This window comes from Mandrillus leucophaeus, unplaced genomic scaffold (assembly GCF_000951045.1).
Source record: "Mandrillus leucophaeus isolate KB7577 unplaced genomic scaffold, Mleu.le_1.0 Scaffold116, whole genome shotgun sequence".
NCBI lineage: Eukaryota > Metazoa > Chordata > Mammalia > Primates > Cercopithecidae > Mandrillus > Mandrillus leucophaeus.
The window spans coordinates 3,479,856-3,496,754 of NW_012099876.1; the positions used below are offsets into that span (position 1 = coordinate 3,479,856).

At 41.5% G+C, this 16,899-nt stretch overlaps 1 protein-coding gene across 3 annotated transcripts in view; it reads right to left on the bottom strand.

The window, feature by feature from the left end:
- PAK7 (p21 protein (Cdc42/Rac)-activated kinase 7) overlaps nucleotides 1-16,899 on the bottom strand; it is a 327,817-nt gene that overhangs the window by 18,095 nt on the left and 292,823 nt on the right. For all 3 annotated transcript variants that reach the window (XM_011998623.1, XM_011998635.1, XM_011998628.1), the window contains 3 exons: nucleotides 11,198-11,689; nucleotides 8,198-8,331; nucleotides 2,313-2,439 (listed from right to left, as the gene is read on the bottom strand). In XM_011998623.1, the coding sequence (XP_011854013.1) occupies nucleotides 2,313-2,439; nucleotides 8,198-8,331; nucleotides 11,198-11,689 (753 nt within the window). The remainder of the gene's footprint in view (nucleotides 1-2,312; nucleotides 2,440-8,197; nucleotides 8,332-11,197; nucleotides 11,690-16,899) is intronic.

The window sequence follows — 16,899 nt, forward strand, 5'->3', positions numbered from 1 at the left end:
GTGTTCGAGACAAAGGTTCTGCTCTTGAGAATGACAACTGAATGATTTAAGAATCTTGTACATTGACGGGAGGGGAGATCTTTAAGTAAGTTGATTAAACAATGACTTCTTATCTTACTCTCATTTTGATACTGAATTTTGATACTGGATATGTTCTTACAGCAAGGAAGCCTATAACATAAATTTCTAGAAACAAGGAAAGAAAGTCTGGCTTGAAATTGCTCTGGTAGACCATTTTAATGCTTTGCAAATTGCATTCTGACACCGTGGAGCCTTGCATAGGAGCTTTCCTGAGTCTGGACAGGGAGGATTCTTGATCTTTTCTCATAGCTGCCCCACTTATATGTGAGACTGAGAAAAAATGCATACAGTCTTCTCCCTGTATCCACATCCCTGTGCAACGTGACTTTGCATCTTCTCCTATCAAGAGGGAGAGTCTATATCCCCACCCCTTGAGTCTGGTCTTGGATATTCAGTAAATATAATATAAGCAGAAGATTTAAAAGGGCCTACACATCAGGGTTTGCCTTTTTTGGTGCCCTTGGGAACTTTGCCACAGGTACCATGTGAATAAGTCCAGGTGACTCTGGGAGATGAGTGATACTTGGCCCTGTTACCTCCACTGTCCCTGCTGAGAGCCAGCTGACTGCCAAGCAAATGAGTAAGGCCATCAGCATAGGCTGATCACAATGTAAGAGAGAGCTCAGCTGATGTCACATGATGCAGAGATGAGCTGGTGCAGGGACGAGTCATCCCAGTAGAGTCAGCCCAAACGGTGGCTTACAGATTTGTGAGCAAATAAATGGTGATTGTTTTAAGTCACTTTGAGTGAATGTAGCAAAACCTGACTGATACATGCTACTGTACCCTTCTTTCTTAAGAGAAGCAGTGCAATGGTTAGAGCAATGTGAAAAGCAAGTCTTAAAACTCCCCATTAAATACAATCCCAAGTTTGTAAATTGTATATACAGGTACATGGAAATATGGGAAAAATAGGTAATGGGATTAGGAGTGATCGTTGTTTTATCCTCTATACTTTTTTGAGTTTACTAAATTTTCTACAATAATATTTACAATCTTTTTAAAACAACAAGAAAGAAAAGCCAAAGTGCTTGGTTAGTTTCTTCTGGCTGCCCTCTGATCATTCCTGGGCAATTTCTGATATGACATAAACATTTTCCATATGGCAGGGGTTGTTGGGTGTAAAAGAGAGGAACATCAAAGGAATGGTTGGCTCCATTCATGCCAAGGCCACTGCCTCCGGTGGGAGTTTCAGGGGACTCAAAAGAGCCTAATGGTTTAGAGCTATGCTTTGAAACTCTTCCATTTAACTAAGCCTTCCTTGGAATGTAAACTGGTTATTTCCTTGGCTGTTATATTCCATGCTCTCTGCCCGGGGGTGGCTGATGAGTTTCAGCAGAATCCCTTGCGCAGGTTGCGTTGATATGAAATACAGAAATCTGGGCCTTGAGGTATGCCAGTGTGATAAACATCCACTGTTTGTCCTTCTGGATCCATTTTCCTCCGTCCTCTAAGTGTTAGGAAACTAACCTATATTGACAGCATTTTGGCTCCTAGCTGATTTCAGTCAATAGGGAGCATCAGTAGGAAACTAGAAGGAGGAAGAGTGAGGTTGGAGGATTTATTCTCTCAGCTCTCATCCTGCAGGTTCATCTTGGTTTGGCTTCTACCAAAGATCAGAGCTCCCATCAGGCAGCCCCGAAATCTACAGCAATCTCCATTTCCAGATTCTAGTAGTCAGGACCTCACCTCACCGCTTCAGGCATGGGGTAGTAGGAGTAATGTTCCATTCTAAAGTACTGAACTAATTCTCATACACTATTCCTTATGATTTTTCTATACCTGCCTATGTTTCTGTAAACTGTCCTTTATTACACCATCCTCAAATTACCCAAGTGGAGTTGATCATCTGTTACCTGCAGGGGCTCTGGAAGGTACTGTGGACACATGTATTCATGTGAATAGGCTGGATGCACCCCTAGAAGAGTCAGCTCTTCTCCTCCAACAAAAATGGATGTGGCAGAAAGGAAAAGAAATAGCCATAGTTTCCATTACTTCCTATACTCATTGTTAAGGAGTCAAATTATCCATCAAAGTCAGGCAATTCTGACTAACAAGGTGACACAGAGGAAGGGATGGTAATTTCTTTTTTGTAAGCCTTCTGGGAAGAGAAGTGGGTGACTTGTGACTCAGAAAAATTAGAGTTACAAAAAAGTGTTTCTAAAAAATTATGCCCAAGACAGATAGAGTGACAAGAAAAACTATGAAGGGCCCAAACATGAACATCTTACCCGGCCATCACTTGTCAGGAGGATGGAGTCACTTTTTATGTCCCTGTGAATCACTCCTTGGTTATGAAGGTAGGAGAGAGCTCTCAGAACTGACAGACAGACAGTAGCTATCTGTTCTTCATTCATTCTGGAAAGGAAATAACATTGAAGGAACAAGACAGGTTTAAGAACATCTTTGAAATGCTCAAGAGAGGCAGCTCCCTTGTGCTTTAATGAAACAGTGCACGTGCTCCAGCCCATATCTGAAAAAATCTGCAGACAAGGGAAGGAAGTCTTTGGGATCTGACTCCCAGAACAAAGGCGCTTGGCACCGAGAATATGACAGGGACCAAATATAAGTGAAAGGAAAGAAATCACTATTTGTCAGCTTTTTGGTTATTCATGCAAATGCACTTCCAGGAACTCTATTTATTTATTTATTTATTTGTTTATTCTTTGAGATGGAGTCTCGCTCTGTCACCCAGGCTGGAGTGCAGTCTTCCTTTTTGACTTTCTTTTTTTTTTTTTTTTTTTTTTTTTTTTTTTTTTTTTTTTTTTTTTGAGATGGTGTCTTGCTCTGTCGCCCAGGCTAGAGTGCAGTGGCACAATCTCAGCTCACTGCAACCTCTGCCTCCCGGGTCCAAGAGATTCTCCTGCCTCAGTCTCCCAAGTAGCTGGGATTACAGGTGCCCACCATCATGCCCGGCTAATTTTTGTATTTTTAGTAGATGGGGTTTTGTATTTTTAGAGATGCGGTTTCATCATGTTGGCCAGCCTGGTCTTGAACTACTCCTGACCTCAGGTGATCTGCCTGCCTCAGCCTCCCAAAGTGCTAGGACAGGAGCCACTGTGCCAGTCCCCATGAACTCTTAACAGATAATTCCATAGGCATGAACAAGCCTCCAGGTCCCACAGAGACAACACATTGAATAGGTGGATGAAGATTTCAGGCGTGGCCGTTAAATGATCATAAGCAAATCCTTTAACTTCCTTGGGCCTCATTTTCTTCATCTTAGAAATGGGGAGAGCTACAGTTTTCAAGGCTGAGCTCAGGCAAAGTGGTCTTTGCATCTCTAATCCTCCCTCTGGGACCTACCCTACTTCCTATTCACCCTCTCTCTTCTTCCCCCAAGGAGCTAGAGGTTTTTGTCACTTCAGGTCCCTTCTCTCAAAAGGAAATTGGACCTAGGAAGTTACTAATAACTAAGTGTGAATGGATAGTATTTTAATAAATGGACCATGGGAATGAGAAAGGAAGTGAAGTATTGGTTATGGCCTCCTATATCTCATCACTGCACTCCTGTGGAGAAAGTTTTTCCTTCTCCACAGTTTTAGAGGGGGAGGGGGAGGTCAGGTAACCGCCCAAGGTTGCACAGCTAAGAAATGGCCAGGTCATGATTCAAACCCCACCTCTGTTTTAGTCCAGAACCCACGCTTTCCCACTTTCCCATTTTCCCACACTGCCCTCACCACTCGAATGAATGGATTTTCCTAATGGCTGAAATAGTTCAGCCACTGAGGAATCTAGGTGAGAATTATTTGGATGGCACAGGTTGTTCAGTGCCCTCAAAATGACTCATTTAGGCAGCTGCCTAACTATGTGCAAAACCTCCTCCCTATTCCATGTTAAATAATAAAAGTAAAAGAGGTCCTAAAGCAAACTATCATACAAACAGAGGAGGCTGCCAGGAGAGACAGAGGATATAAATGACCGGAGCCCAAATTTAAGGACAACCTTGTAAAACTCCAGTAACCCCAGGTAAATCTAAGGTCAGCAGAATAAGGAAATGAATGGCTTTGAATTTTCATTTCAGTCTAGTTGATGCTAGAAAATCCTGATGGGATTCAAAAGTAAGGTATAAAGAGGTAGCCAATTAGGAGAATATCAAAGGTATAAAGTTGATGAGTATGAAGAAACACATCTTTCCCTTCAAGAAGGATTTGGCCAGGTGCAGTGGCTCATGCCTGCAATCCTAGCACTTGGGGAGGCTGAGGTGGGAGGATTGCCTGAGGTCAGGAGTTCAAGACCAGCCTGGCCAACATGACGAAACCCTGTCTCTACCAAATATACAAAAAATTAGCTGGGCATGGTGGCCCGTGCTTGTAATCCCAGCTACTTGGGAGGTTGAAACATGAGAATTGCTTGAACCTGGGAGGCGGAGGTTGCAGTGAGCCGAGAGTGCACCACTGCATTCCAGCATGGGCAATAGAATGAGGCTCTGTTTCAAAAAAAAAAAAAAAAGAGGGGGGGTTCCATAGCACCAGTCTCATATGAAGGCAGATAAGAAGAAATGTTCTTGCCTGAAACAGAGGAAACTGACAACTTCTGTGTTCTGTGGTATGTTGGTCATTATCCTGAGTGGTTTTCACATGACCATTTTCACATGTGGAAAAACACATTCCTCAGAGGTTTAGAGTATCTGCAGCAGGGACAAGCTCACATATACCTTCAAATTAATTCAGAACCAAGAACCACCATCTTTAATAAAATTATTTTCTCTTGAATTCCATGAAATTTGAGTTACCTGAAGCAGGTATAAAGATTGTCTACAGGTCGACTATACCAAAAATTACTTGAATCTAACCCCTAGTCACTAACAGAAATATCCCATTTGACTGGAACATGTGACAAACACTTCCTAATCCAATGCCTTTGAAATTAACACTGCCAACTGGAGAATGGCTGGTGTATTTCTACTTCTACTTCTTTTGTATAGAAAAAAAGTTTGGCATGGAATAAAAATGCTTCAGTTCTAGAGTAACTTCAAATTCAAATCCTGGCTGTATCAGTTATTAAATGTGTGGTCTTGAGAAGGATACCTTTAAAAATTTTGAGATAGAGCCTTTCTCTGTTGTCCAGGCAGGAGTGTAATGGCGCAATCATAGCTCACTGCAGCCTTGAACTTCTGGGTCAAGTGATCCTCCTGTCTTAGCCTCTTGAGTAGCTAGGGCTACAGGGACATGCCACCACACCCGGCTAATTTTTAAAATTTTTTTATAGAGACAAGGTCTCTAAGTTGCCCAGGCTGGTCTCGAACCCCTGCCCTCAAGTGATCCTCCTGCCTTGGTCTCCTGAAGTATTGAGATTTCAGGCATAAGCCACCATGCCTGGCCAAGAATAATTTTCCTCTTTGAGTTGTAGCTTCATCACCTGCCAGACAGGTACATCAGCATCTGCCTCATAGAAATATGTGATGGTTACATGAAAAATATATAAAAAGCTGGATGGTGCTTGGCACTTTCGTTTCCCTTCTGGAACTCTTTGTTTCCTGGAAGTTAGAAGGACCTTACTTAACAAGATGTTAGGTTAGTGCTAACACTTCAGTATGTATAAGAAACACCTGAGCATCTGGCTAGAGCATGGATTCTCATTTGGTTGGTCTGGGGTAGGACCTGAGATTCTGCTTTTCTAACAAGCTTCCAGGTCCTCAGACAGCACTTGGAGTTGCAAGGGGTTACATGTTTTATCAGCCGATCAATAAATCATTCATTAAAGCAGTTATTCAGCATCTACTGTAAGAAACTCTGAATTATCAGTTTAAGATTTCAAATACCTGCCGGGCGCAGAGGTTTATGCCTGTAATCCCAGCACTTTGGAAGGCCGAGGCGGGTGGATCACGAGGTCAGGAAATCGAGACCATCCTGGCTAACACGGTGAAACCCCGTCTCTACTAAAAATACAAAAAAATTAGCCGGGCGTGGTGTTGGGCGCCTGTAGTCCCAGCTGCTCGGGAGGCTGAGGCAGGAGAATGGCGTGAACCCGGGAGGCGGAGCTTGCAGTGAGCTGAGATCCGGCCACAGCACTCCAGCCTGGAGGATACAGCAAGACTTGTCTCAAAGAAAAAAAAAAAAAAAAAAGATTTCGAATACCAAATATTCATGGTGTTCCTTGACACACAATTAATGTTTTATCTCTGGAGTTAGTGGGTCTTTGAAAGGGAAATTAGTTGACAATCCTGGGTGAGAAAATTAGAAAAGACAGTGGATTTTAGGGACACACTCTCTTGAGTGGTTTCCACCGATACAAAATAAGAATGGAAAGGAACCTTGACAAAGGTAGAGCTGGAGACCTGAGTGGCTACATGAAGCTCCAGAAGGCAAGAAATAAGCTTCTTCCCTGAACATATTTTTATTTTTTGCTTTATATGCGAAAAGCAAAAAATGTATATCATATTTGCCTTAGGCTTAGATCTTTCCAGTATATTTGTTTCTACCAATTAAGATGATCTTACATGTTTTTTTGTTGGGCATGTCTTATTGCTACACCAACAAGAGTCTGCCAGCTGAATTGTTGGTGATAAACGTTCAATGTCTTCACTCACAACACTTCATTTTGAGATGGCCTACTCCAGACTGAGAACTGTAGAGTCACGAAACCTCTCGTTTTAGTGGAGAAAAAGCAGCATGTTCTATCCCTCACAGAGTTTCCCAGTACTTTGTTATCTTGCTTTCCACCTATTAGATACCTGGATCCACTTTTGATTCAGGCACCATTTCAATAACAGCAGCTAACACTCAATACCTCTTCCTCATGACAACCCTTTCTTAACTTTTCGGCATTTTATTTACCATCAAAACCAAAGTTAAAGTTTCCCAAATGTAACATGCTATTTTGTATGTCTATTCCACAGAACCTTGCTTCTCCAAGTATGGTCCATGAACCAGCAGCATTGCCATTGCCTGGAAGTTTGCCATAAATGCTGAGTCTTACACCCCTCTCTATTGAGTCAGGATATGCATTTTGATAAGATCCACAGTGATTTATGTGGACATCGAAATTGAAGAGGCACTGTCCTAGCACATATTCTTTCCTCTGTCTTCAGTGCCCTTTTCCTCCTACTTGCCTTCTTAGTAAACTGCTATTCATCTCTCAAAATCCATCTCAGATGTCACCTTATATTAAATAGAAATATTTCTTGACTCTTTCTGATAGAGACATTTAGGTATCCTTCTATGCTATATATATATATATAAAAATATACACACACACACATATATATACACATATATATGAGAAATACATTGTAATACCTGTGCAGAATTAGGAAGAGAGATATATATACACACACACACACACATATATGTATATATATACACACACATATATATATATGTATTTTTCATCAATATATAGCAATATAGGTCAATATACATCAATATAGATCAATATACATCAAAATACATCAATATAGGTATTACAATGTTTTTCTCATCAGTGATGTCCCTGAGGGGATATATCTGAGGCATATACATTTGTATCTTCTGCATCTCTAGCACTTACAAAAGAGCCTGACACATAAAATGTGCTCAATAAATACTCAATAAATACTTATTGAGCACACATAAAATGTGCTCAATAAATACTTAATGAAATACTCAATAAACACATCAGGGAGGTGCTGAAGCAATAGGCTGGTAATTAGCCATTGTTACTTGCAAGAATATTTTAAAACACAATTGAAGAATTTCTGTGTGCCACGTCGATTCATTATTTTGATACAAAACTTCAAGTGATCCTCTCCCTGTCCCTTCCTTCCCCTGGCATCCTTGGTGGTCTTAGCACACAGCAATGGTAGGGTAACTCAGGAGAATGAAATTCCGCTTTTAAATCTATATAGTGACAGGAAATTCTATTATTTGTCACTGAAGCTTCATTCTTAGCAGGTTGCTTATTTTAAATCAATGGGTATTAATGCCCTTCTGAAGGCAGGGAGAACGTTAACCGAATGAATGAACTATACATGCCTGATAGCATAATGGGCCCTCCAGGGAATGTGGGGGAAAGGGTAGTCATATTCCCTGACTCCAAAGTGCCCACAATTTATGAAGAGTTCGTAGTCACTGAGGCTTTATCCTGGAGAAGAGTAAGAAGCACCTCGAATTATTTGGATAATAAAGAAGCTTACCTGGTGTGAGTCACAATGTCTGTCAAGGCACCACCTTCTAGAAACTCCATGACCACCCAGAGCTCATCGCCAACAAGGTAGCTGTTGTACATGTCAACCACATTGTCATGGTGGTAATCCCGCATGATCACGACCTGGGGGAATGGGAAAGATACTTTTGACTTGTGAAGATGAAGTTGCTTTTTGTTCTCTTGTGGCCACACCTACAACTGTAAGTAAACTGATTGAGAGGTACTGACTGTGGGGAAGTTTATTCAGAAATCTATTATAGACAAAAAGCATCAAGGGTAACTAGTAGAAATAAAAGGAATCAAGGTAGCAAATTTGAGAGAAAATGGCAGGTCACCCTGACATTGGAGAGACACAGAGAGAGAAATGAAAACAAGTAGAACTAAAGCAAGATTTGCATTCACAAGAGGGAGTTTGGTTGACAGTCTGTGGGGATATGATCAGATATCCCTAAGGATCTCCTTTAGAATGCACTGTTCACAGTCCTCTGCTGCTTATCCTAGCAAAGGGTCACCAACTTGTAGTAATTGAGGGAACGAGTCCCACAAGTGAATGAAGTAAACTATCTATTAGAACTGAAGCCACACAAGACCAACTTAATTTCTCCTTAGAAGAAGATATGGGTTGAACCTGAGAGATATTTGGGCTGAATTCAAAGAATATATGTTGAAGATAAAAATAAATATGGCATAGACATTAAAAGGGCTAAGGAGCCTGCTTGCTGGAGAGAGCTTCCAGAAATTGCTGCCCTGTGGCTGTTTCCACTCGAGTTTTCAGAGTTAGTGTTAAATAATAAATTACAGAATTGTTTATCTACATCATATTGCTCTGTGTGTTCTGGCATTATGGTTTGGAAAATAAATTCCAGAAATCAGGAATGGTGGACTGGGAAGATGCTGAAGCCCAGTCACCTGGAACTCTCTGTGAGATTTGGAGCATGTGTAAGAAATAAGCACCTGTGGGAGCTGGAGATGTGTGGAGGCCACTGGGGGTTTCACATGAGCCTCCATGAAAAACAGAGTTCAAAATTGCAGCTGAGTGCATTTGTACAGTACCTGTTTATGGACCAAACACCTTCTTACTTCTCAGAGAATGGGAGTGCTTACAACAGAAAGACGAAGAGGTCAAGCAGCCATAGATTGTTCTGGGAGTTAGAAGATGTGGATTGTACATGCTTTCCTGGAGACTGACATCTAACACTGATATCCTGACTTGATATCTTTAGGACTTAGATCTGTCATCCACAAAAACTTATCTTTCCCCTCAGTGCTCTCATAAAATTACTAAAAGAATATTGCTCCAAAATACTTTATGTGTTTTCTAACATAATTACTCATGTTTCCCCACCTATTTGAGAGCTCTTAAGTGATAAGTTTAAAAGGTAAATGAGAAAGTGGAAGGTAAATGTTAAAGTACAACAAATATACAGAGAAGGGTTAATTCCTTAACATATCAATAGCTCTTACACATCGAGAAAACAAATGCTAGCACCCTAATTGAAAACTGTATACAGAACATATGATTTAGTGAAGAAAGAAAAATGGCCTATAACCACATAAAATTAAATTCAGCTACACTAGTAATAAAAGTGCTAATGAAAACAGTAAGGTTTATTCACGTCTAGCAGATGAACAGAGATAACATGACAGTATCAACGATGCTAGTGAAGGTGAAACAGTACTATTAGTGAAGGTCTAGATTGGTACAAACTTTCTGGAAATTAACATTGTATATCATTTCTCTAAAAACATTTACATGTCATTTGATCTGTTCATCCTATTTCTAGGACTCTAAGAAATTATCAGATATGAAGCCAAAGACTTATGTGTAACAACACTCACTGCAAAATAATAAAAGTGACAAATTGGAAACAGTATAAATCAGAGACTGGTTTTAAATATGATATGTGTAAATGATAGAAGATTATTAAAAGTGTGTTTTGACATGTAGCTAATAGAATATGTTAATATATTTTATTTTACATTAATAAAAATAAGTAATATATGCCAATATATGTTATTTAATATTAATTTTATTAGTATTAATGTTAACATTAGGTGAAATTTAGAAAGTCACAAAACTACATACATATAAAGTTACCTCAAATTTATTAAATCAGTGACTGGTTTAATAAATTTGATACAGATCTATGATAGAAGATTATAAGGCCATTACAATGGTCATTAAATTTATTTTACAGTAATAAATATAAGTAATACAGCTCAATATATTTTATTTGATATTAATTTTATTAGTATTCATGTTAATATTAATTGAAATTTAGAAAGTTATGAAACTACATATATAGAGAATTATCTCAAACAAAAGAAATTTGTAAATAGAAATATATAGAAAGGAAACACTGAAATATTAATGTAGGCTATTACTTGACTGGGATGTTTGTGGGACATTTTCTTTACTTTCCAAATATTCTACAGGAAGAATTCATTATTTTTATAGTTAGGAAAAATATTTTAAAGTTCCTAAAGAGTAATAGTTCATTGGCAAACTGACCCTGGTCTACTGTTTTAAAAATTGTTTATGGAGGGTATATTATGATATTATAATAGTATAAAATATATACAAATCCACACAGATACAGTGTAGCATAAGATTTAGAGTCTGCTAGACAGAGATTCAGGTCCTAGTTCTGCAGTCAACCTGCTTGACTCTGGGCCGGTCTCTTCACCTACCTGAGTCCAGATTTCCTTGTTAAAATGATGATAACATCTTTCTGTCTCACAGAGTTGTTGTGAGGATCAAACTAGATTAATGCTTAGTACAGCGGCTGACACACATGAAGTACCTTATAGAGGTAACAGCCATATATGTGCACAGAAAAAAGACTAGAAGGAAATATTACAGGGGACGCTATTTTTGTCTTTATATTTTCGGTGCTTTTCTAATGTCCTAAAATGCACGTGTATAACTTTTGAAATGGGAAATAAATGTTACAAAGGAGAGAAAGGATGACCCAAACACACCCTTTACCTCATTGAAAAGCAGTTCCCGTCTCTGTTGCTTCCGGAGGTCCATTTTCTTCACTGCAACTTGTTTCCCTGTGTGTTTCTCGGTGGCGATGCACACGATGCCGGTTGAGCCTTCCCCGATTTTGATAAAGTTGTCCAAGTATTCCCTGGGGTCTCCTGGGCTGACCACCAGCTGCAGGGCCGCCCGAAACTGTTCATGGGACACCCTGGAGGGCTGCTGGTCGGAGGAGGAGCCCCAGCTGGGCGGCGGGTAGGTGCTGGATGAGAGGCTGAGGGAGCTCAGGTAGGAAGCGGTGGAGATGTACTGCGAACTGCTCTGCAGGGAGGGGTGGTGGTACAAGGTGGCTTTGTGGTACCCAGACGGATACTGGTGGCTGCTTGAGGAATAGCCCGCTTTGCTTTGACTTTGAGGTAGTTTGGCAGGGCCCCTGGGGTAGGTGTCAGACCCTGACAGTGGAGGGCTGAGGACCATCTGTGCTCGATCATAATCCACCTGGGAAGACAGACATGGATAGAGAATATTCACATGCTAGATCTGAATGCCACAGCCAGGTGGTGAGTGAGCTGACCGACAGCTGGCAGAATGAGGATCACCAGTGCGGGATGAGAGGATCTGCCTGGGGCACCAATAGGACTGGCCACACCTAGGGAAGGGCCTTCTCTGGTACACGTGCACCACAGTAGGAGGTTAGTTCACGTGTATCTTATCCAAGGTGTGCTTGCTTGATAAGCCTTATTTTCTTGTTCAGGAATGAAAAATCTCATCCCTCATTAAAGGACATTAGTTTTCAGCTAGCATTTTGGGGAGACACTTCCGGGGTAGGAGGCCTTTTCCCATGCTTCTGAATTCAAATACTAGAGGCTGGTATGGACATTTATGTATAACATATGTATAACACAGCAGATGTAGGTACAGGGGAAAACATGGCTCCCTGTGCTAAGGGTGTGAACCACAGGGTGAACATGTGCAATGTTCTCACCAAATAAGTACAAATATAATTGAGAGTGACCAGTCTTTGCAGGGGTATGTGTGAAATGAAAATGAGGCTAGACCCCAAAGAGACCCCAGCAAAGAACATCCACTCTGACTTGGAAGAGTGGGATGAGGGGATTTTGTGGAGGAGAGTGGGGAAGCCAGTGAGGGGATTACTGGTATATGATACTATGTGTAGGTCCAGCAGTCACTTCCGGGAAAGAATCAGGAAGGAGCTCTGGCCACTCTTGGAATGGCTGAGGCCTGGATGGTAAAGATACCACACCTCGTCATGTGGTATGCTCCTTGCCCAGGGCAGAAAGTGCTAATCCATCAATGCACTCTGTTTTGGAAGATCCTGATAGCAACACACTGCTGGATACATAGAAGGTACTCAGAAAAGGTTTGTTGATTGGACTTCAGGCTGTTTCTTAATGCAGTGCCCCAGAAAGTCTCTGTCACTCTACTGGGTGTAAATGGAATGGCGTTAACTTATCCTACTCCCCTTCCATCCACCCCAAGGACCTAGATCTACTCTAATATAGTAGCTACAAGCTACGCGTGCCGATTTAAAGTAAACAAAAATCCATTAAAAATTAAAAATTCAGTTTCGCAGTCACACTAGTCACATTTTAAGAACTCAGTAGTCACCACATCACACAGTACACATATAAAACATTTTCCTAATTGCAGAAAGGGCTATTAGATGACACTATTCTAGATGAATTGATTCTTCCCATGCAGCACATTCATTCATTTCAAAAATTAATATTTGAGCAACTGTGATGTGCTATGCACTGTTTTAGGTGTGAGGGGGGAGGGTCCACCAAGAGTCAAAATGAATGGTATCTCTGCCCTCCTGGGGTTTATGTTCCAGAGAAGGAAACAGATAATAATAAAGAAAACCAATAAATACACAGTGTGTGGTTCAGGAGTCATGAATAATATAAAGAAAAATAAAGCAGAGTGAGGGGGTTGAAAGTAACGAAATGCCATCTTGGATAGGGTAGTCACAGAAGGACTCTCCGAGGGCGTTCCGTTTGAGCAAAAGCCTGGCTGAGTGAGGGAAAAAGCAAGATCCCTCTCCTAAGAGGGGTGGTTTGGGCAGTTGGAGTGGCACATGCAGGATTCTGAGGCAGACCCAGGCTTAGTGTTTGAGGAACAGCAGAAGCTCATCTATAGTGGAGAGTGTCAGCTAAGGAAGATGGACGGAGAAGCTGCCAGGGGCAGATCATGAAGACCTTGGCAAGGATGTTGGCTTTTGCTCCGAGTGAGGTAGGAAGCACTGGGGATTGCTAAGCAGATAGGAGCGACACGGTCTGACTCTCTCTGGCTGCGGAGGAGAGACTTTGGTGGCGAGAGTGGAAACAGGGATGCCAACAGCTTATCACAGTTAATGTGGGCTGAGATTAGGGTAGTTATCATAGATGGGGTGAGAAACGGTGAAATCTCGGGCAAGATTTGAAGGTGGAGCTGACAGGATTTGCAGATGGATTGGATGAGATCTTGAAAGACAGGAGTCAAAGATGGCTATCAGGATTTTGGCCTGAGCAACAGGGTGTTTAATGAGATAAGGAATCCAGGGGTAGCAACAGGCTTGTGGAGTGTGGTAATTAGCTTCCAAATTGCTCTCAATGACATGTGCCTCCTGACATTCATATTTCCATGTAGTCCTCTTCTACACTGCATTGAAATTAATCTGAGTGATCAAAGAATAAGGCAGAGATGATGGCAAGTTCCTTTGGTCTCTTACTCACATCATTTATTTTGGCTTTCACCAGCTGCCATGTCATGAGGACACTCAAGAATCCTTTGGAAGGACTGGGTGCAGCGGCTCATGCCTGTAATCCCAGAGCTTTGGGAGGCTAAACTGAAGGATCACTTGAGCCCAGGAGATCAAGGCTGCAAGTGAGCTATGATTGTACCACTGTGCTCCAGCCTGGGTGACAGAGTGAAACCCTGTCTCAATAATAATGATAATAAAATAGAGAGGTCCATGCAGCAAGAAACTGAGGACTCCTGTTAAGAGCTAGCTAGAAATTGAGGCCTTCTAGCAAACAGTCATGTGAGCCATTCTGGAAGTGGATCCTCCAGGTCCAGTTGATCCTTCAGATGACTGTATCCCTGGTTGATGTCTTGACTGCAACCTCATGAGAGATTCCAAGACAGAACCAATCAGCTAAGCCCTCTCAATTTGTGACCTACAGAAACTGTGAAATAGTAAATGTTTGCTATTTAAAGTTTAGGGGGAAATAGTTGAACAGCACTATTTTTTGCTTCATGAGGCAGTGTGTTTTAAGCCATGAAGTTTTGGGATAATTTGTTATGCAGCAATATTGATAGCTAATACATGAGAGAAAATCAAGAATTCTTTTAGCCATGTTAAGTTTGAGAGAGTGACTAGACATCCAGGTGGAGGTGTCACTTAAGAGACTTAGACATGCTCCAAGTCCAGGGAAGACTTAAGGCTAAAGACATGAATCTGATAGTCATCAATGCTTAGTTCATATTAAAAGTCATGATGCTGAATGTGTAAGAGATGGTCTGAGGACCCCAATGTCTAGATACCAGAAATAGCAGAGGGATCTTGCAGAAAGGAGCAGAGAAGGAGTGACCAGTGCTATAGGAAGGAAACTAAGGAAGCAAGGTGTCCGGGAGCCAAGGGAGGAAAGTATTTCAAGAAGGAAGGGCTAATGGATCCTGTCAAATGCCACTGAGAAGTGGGATGGGGCATGTTGCTCATCGGATCTGGTGACATGGTAGAGGCAAATAGGTGTTTCAAGCTCCAACCCCATCACGTTGCATAAGAAGATGCTTGTTCTATCACATCATGGAGCAAGAACTGCACACAGTGGGCTCTTTAAAATTGCTACCATAGCACCGTTCTCAGTACCCCCACACTGCCCATTGGTTCTACAATGACAGTGCCTGGTCTGCTGAACATTGAGCAATGCAGCTCTTCCAGCCTCAAAAACACTACACTTTACTAGGCGAATTCACCACTCAGACAGCCTTGACATCAACCAGCAGGAACCAGGGCAGCTGCTAAGTTGCCCTCCTGCCCTGGTTGCAGAGACAACACATGCTTTTGAGAGGCATAGGGATGAATTCTGACTTTGATAATTTTAGTCAAATCAGTCTCTCTGAGTCTCAGTTTCCTTATCTGTAAAATGGAATAATAATAATAATTACTTCCTTTGGTCACTGTGAACTCTAAAGGATCAAATACACACCTAAGTATTCAAACAATGACTGGCCAGTAAGTTCTACTTGGTGTTACTATTACATAAAGTGATGAGACACTTTATACAGTAATGAGAATGCAAAATAAAATAAATAGTAACTGCAATATTATCAAACTAGCTAGCATTTATTGAAGACATACAATGCCCCTGTGGTATATATATTCCTATACATTAATACTCAAAGGAATAAGACAAGGTATCTTTAGTTGTAATATATTGAACAATGTATAGTTAAAATATTCAAAAACAAGCTGATTATTTTCAAAGCCTCTGTATTTGTGCTACACAAGGAAGATCTGTGTGTGTGTGCGTGTGTGTGTGTACGATGGAATGGGGAGAAAGAAGTGTCAGTGTAAGTTAAACAACTGGATTCTTCCTTTAATAAGCTCGGATTAGTCAAGTCTAGGCTAGTCAGCAAGGCAGGGTGTGAAGGGAAATAGGGTTTTTGGCTTTTATTTCTGAAAGTGTGTCCTGGGAGCCATCAGATGCCATTATTGCCCTGTGTCTTCCTTGGAGGACTTGTTCCCATACTTTCAACGAAAGAATTCATTCCCCACAAGCATGTATAATTGATCTCTGAATATATATTAAAAATGGGCAAGCTGCATCCTGCAGGAATCACAAACACCACTTTGCATTCATTTAGGCCACTTTTCTTTCTTATCACCTGTCAGCAGCATTATCAGAGTCCACACTTAACAGCCGGAGTATGGCATAAAGAAGAAGCCTGCCTGCACCAAGGGGACAATTTCCAGGCAAAGATGGAATGCAGAGCTCTTTGCTGAAAGCTAACCATCTTCAAAATTAGGCCATGAGACAAAAAGGTGTTGTTGTCTTTCATGGCTGCTGGTAAGAGGTGCAGACTCTTAAAAAAGCAATGGTTGAGGAACAGTCAGTATCACAAGAGACAATTTTTTGAATAAAACTCAAGGCATACTCATCAGAGAACGAACTGTTCACTTCGAGTGAGGGAACACGTGGTCTTCCCTCAGAGGACAAAGAGCTGACTCTGTGAAGGAGAAATGCATGGGTGACCTCATTTGGGGCCACCAAGGTGCTGAACCATTGCCTTCTGTTGGATCTTAACCCACACGCGGGTTCCATGATGGTGCGTATCACCAGCCCACACACTTTCGACAGGTCTTGTTCTTTTATTCTGGGAATCAAGCAAGGGGCAACTAAATCCCATTTTGTGGTTGATAAAATGGAGGCACAAGGAGATAAAACTGCCCCCAAGCAATCCAGGGCAAACAGCCCCACACTTCCAAGGGGACGACATAACCTGGTTTATCTGCCGGGGTCAGTCTTTCATTCCCAGTGGGAGGGCACCCAGCACACTGGCCCACAAGCCGGCTCCCTTGCCTGCCTTGGCATTTCCAACCTTCGTTGTCACCTCCCTGGTCTGTATAATCAAGGCTGGGCATTCTCTCCTCACTAAAATGCACAGGGGTTCTCCTAGGAGCCATCGTGAGGCCTCTTCTGTCA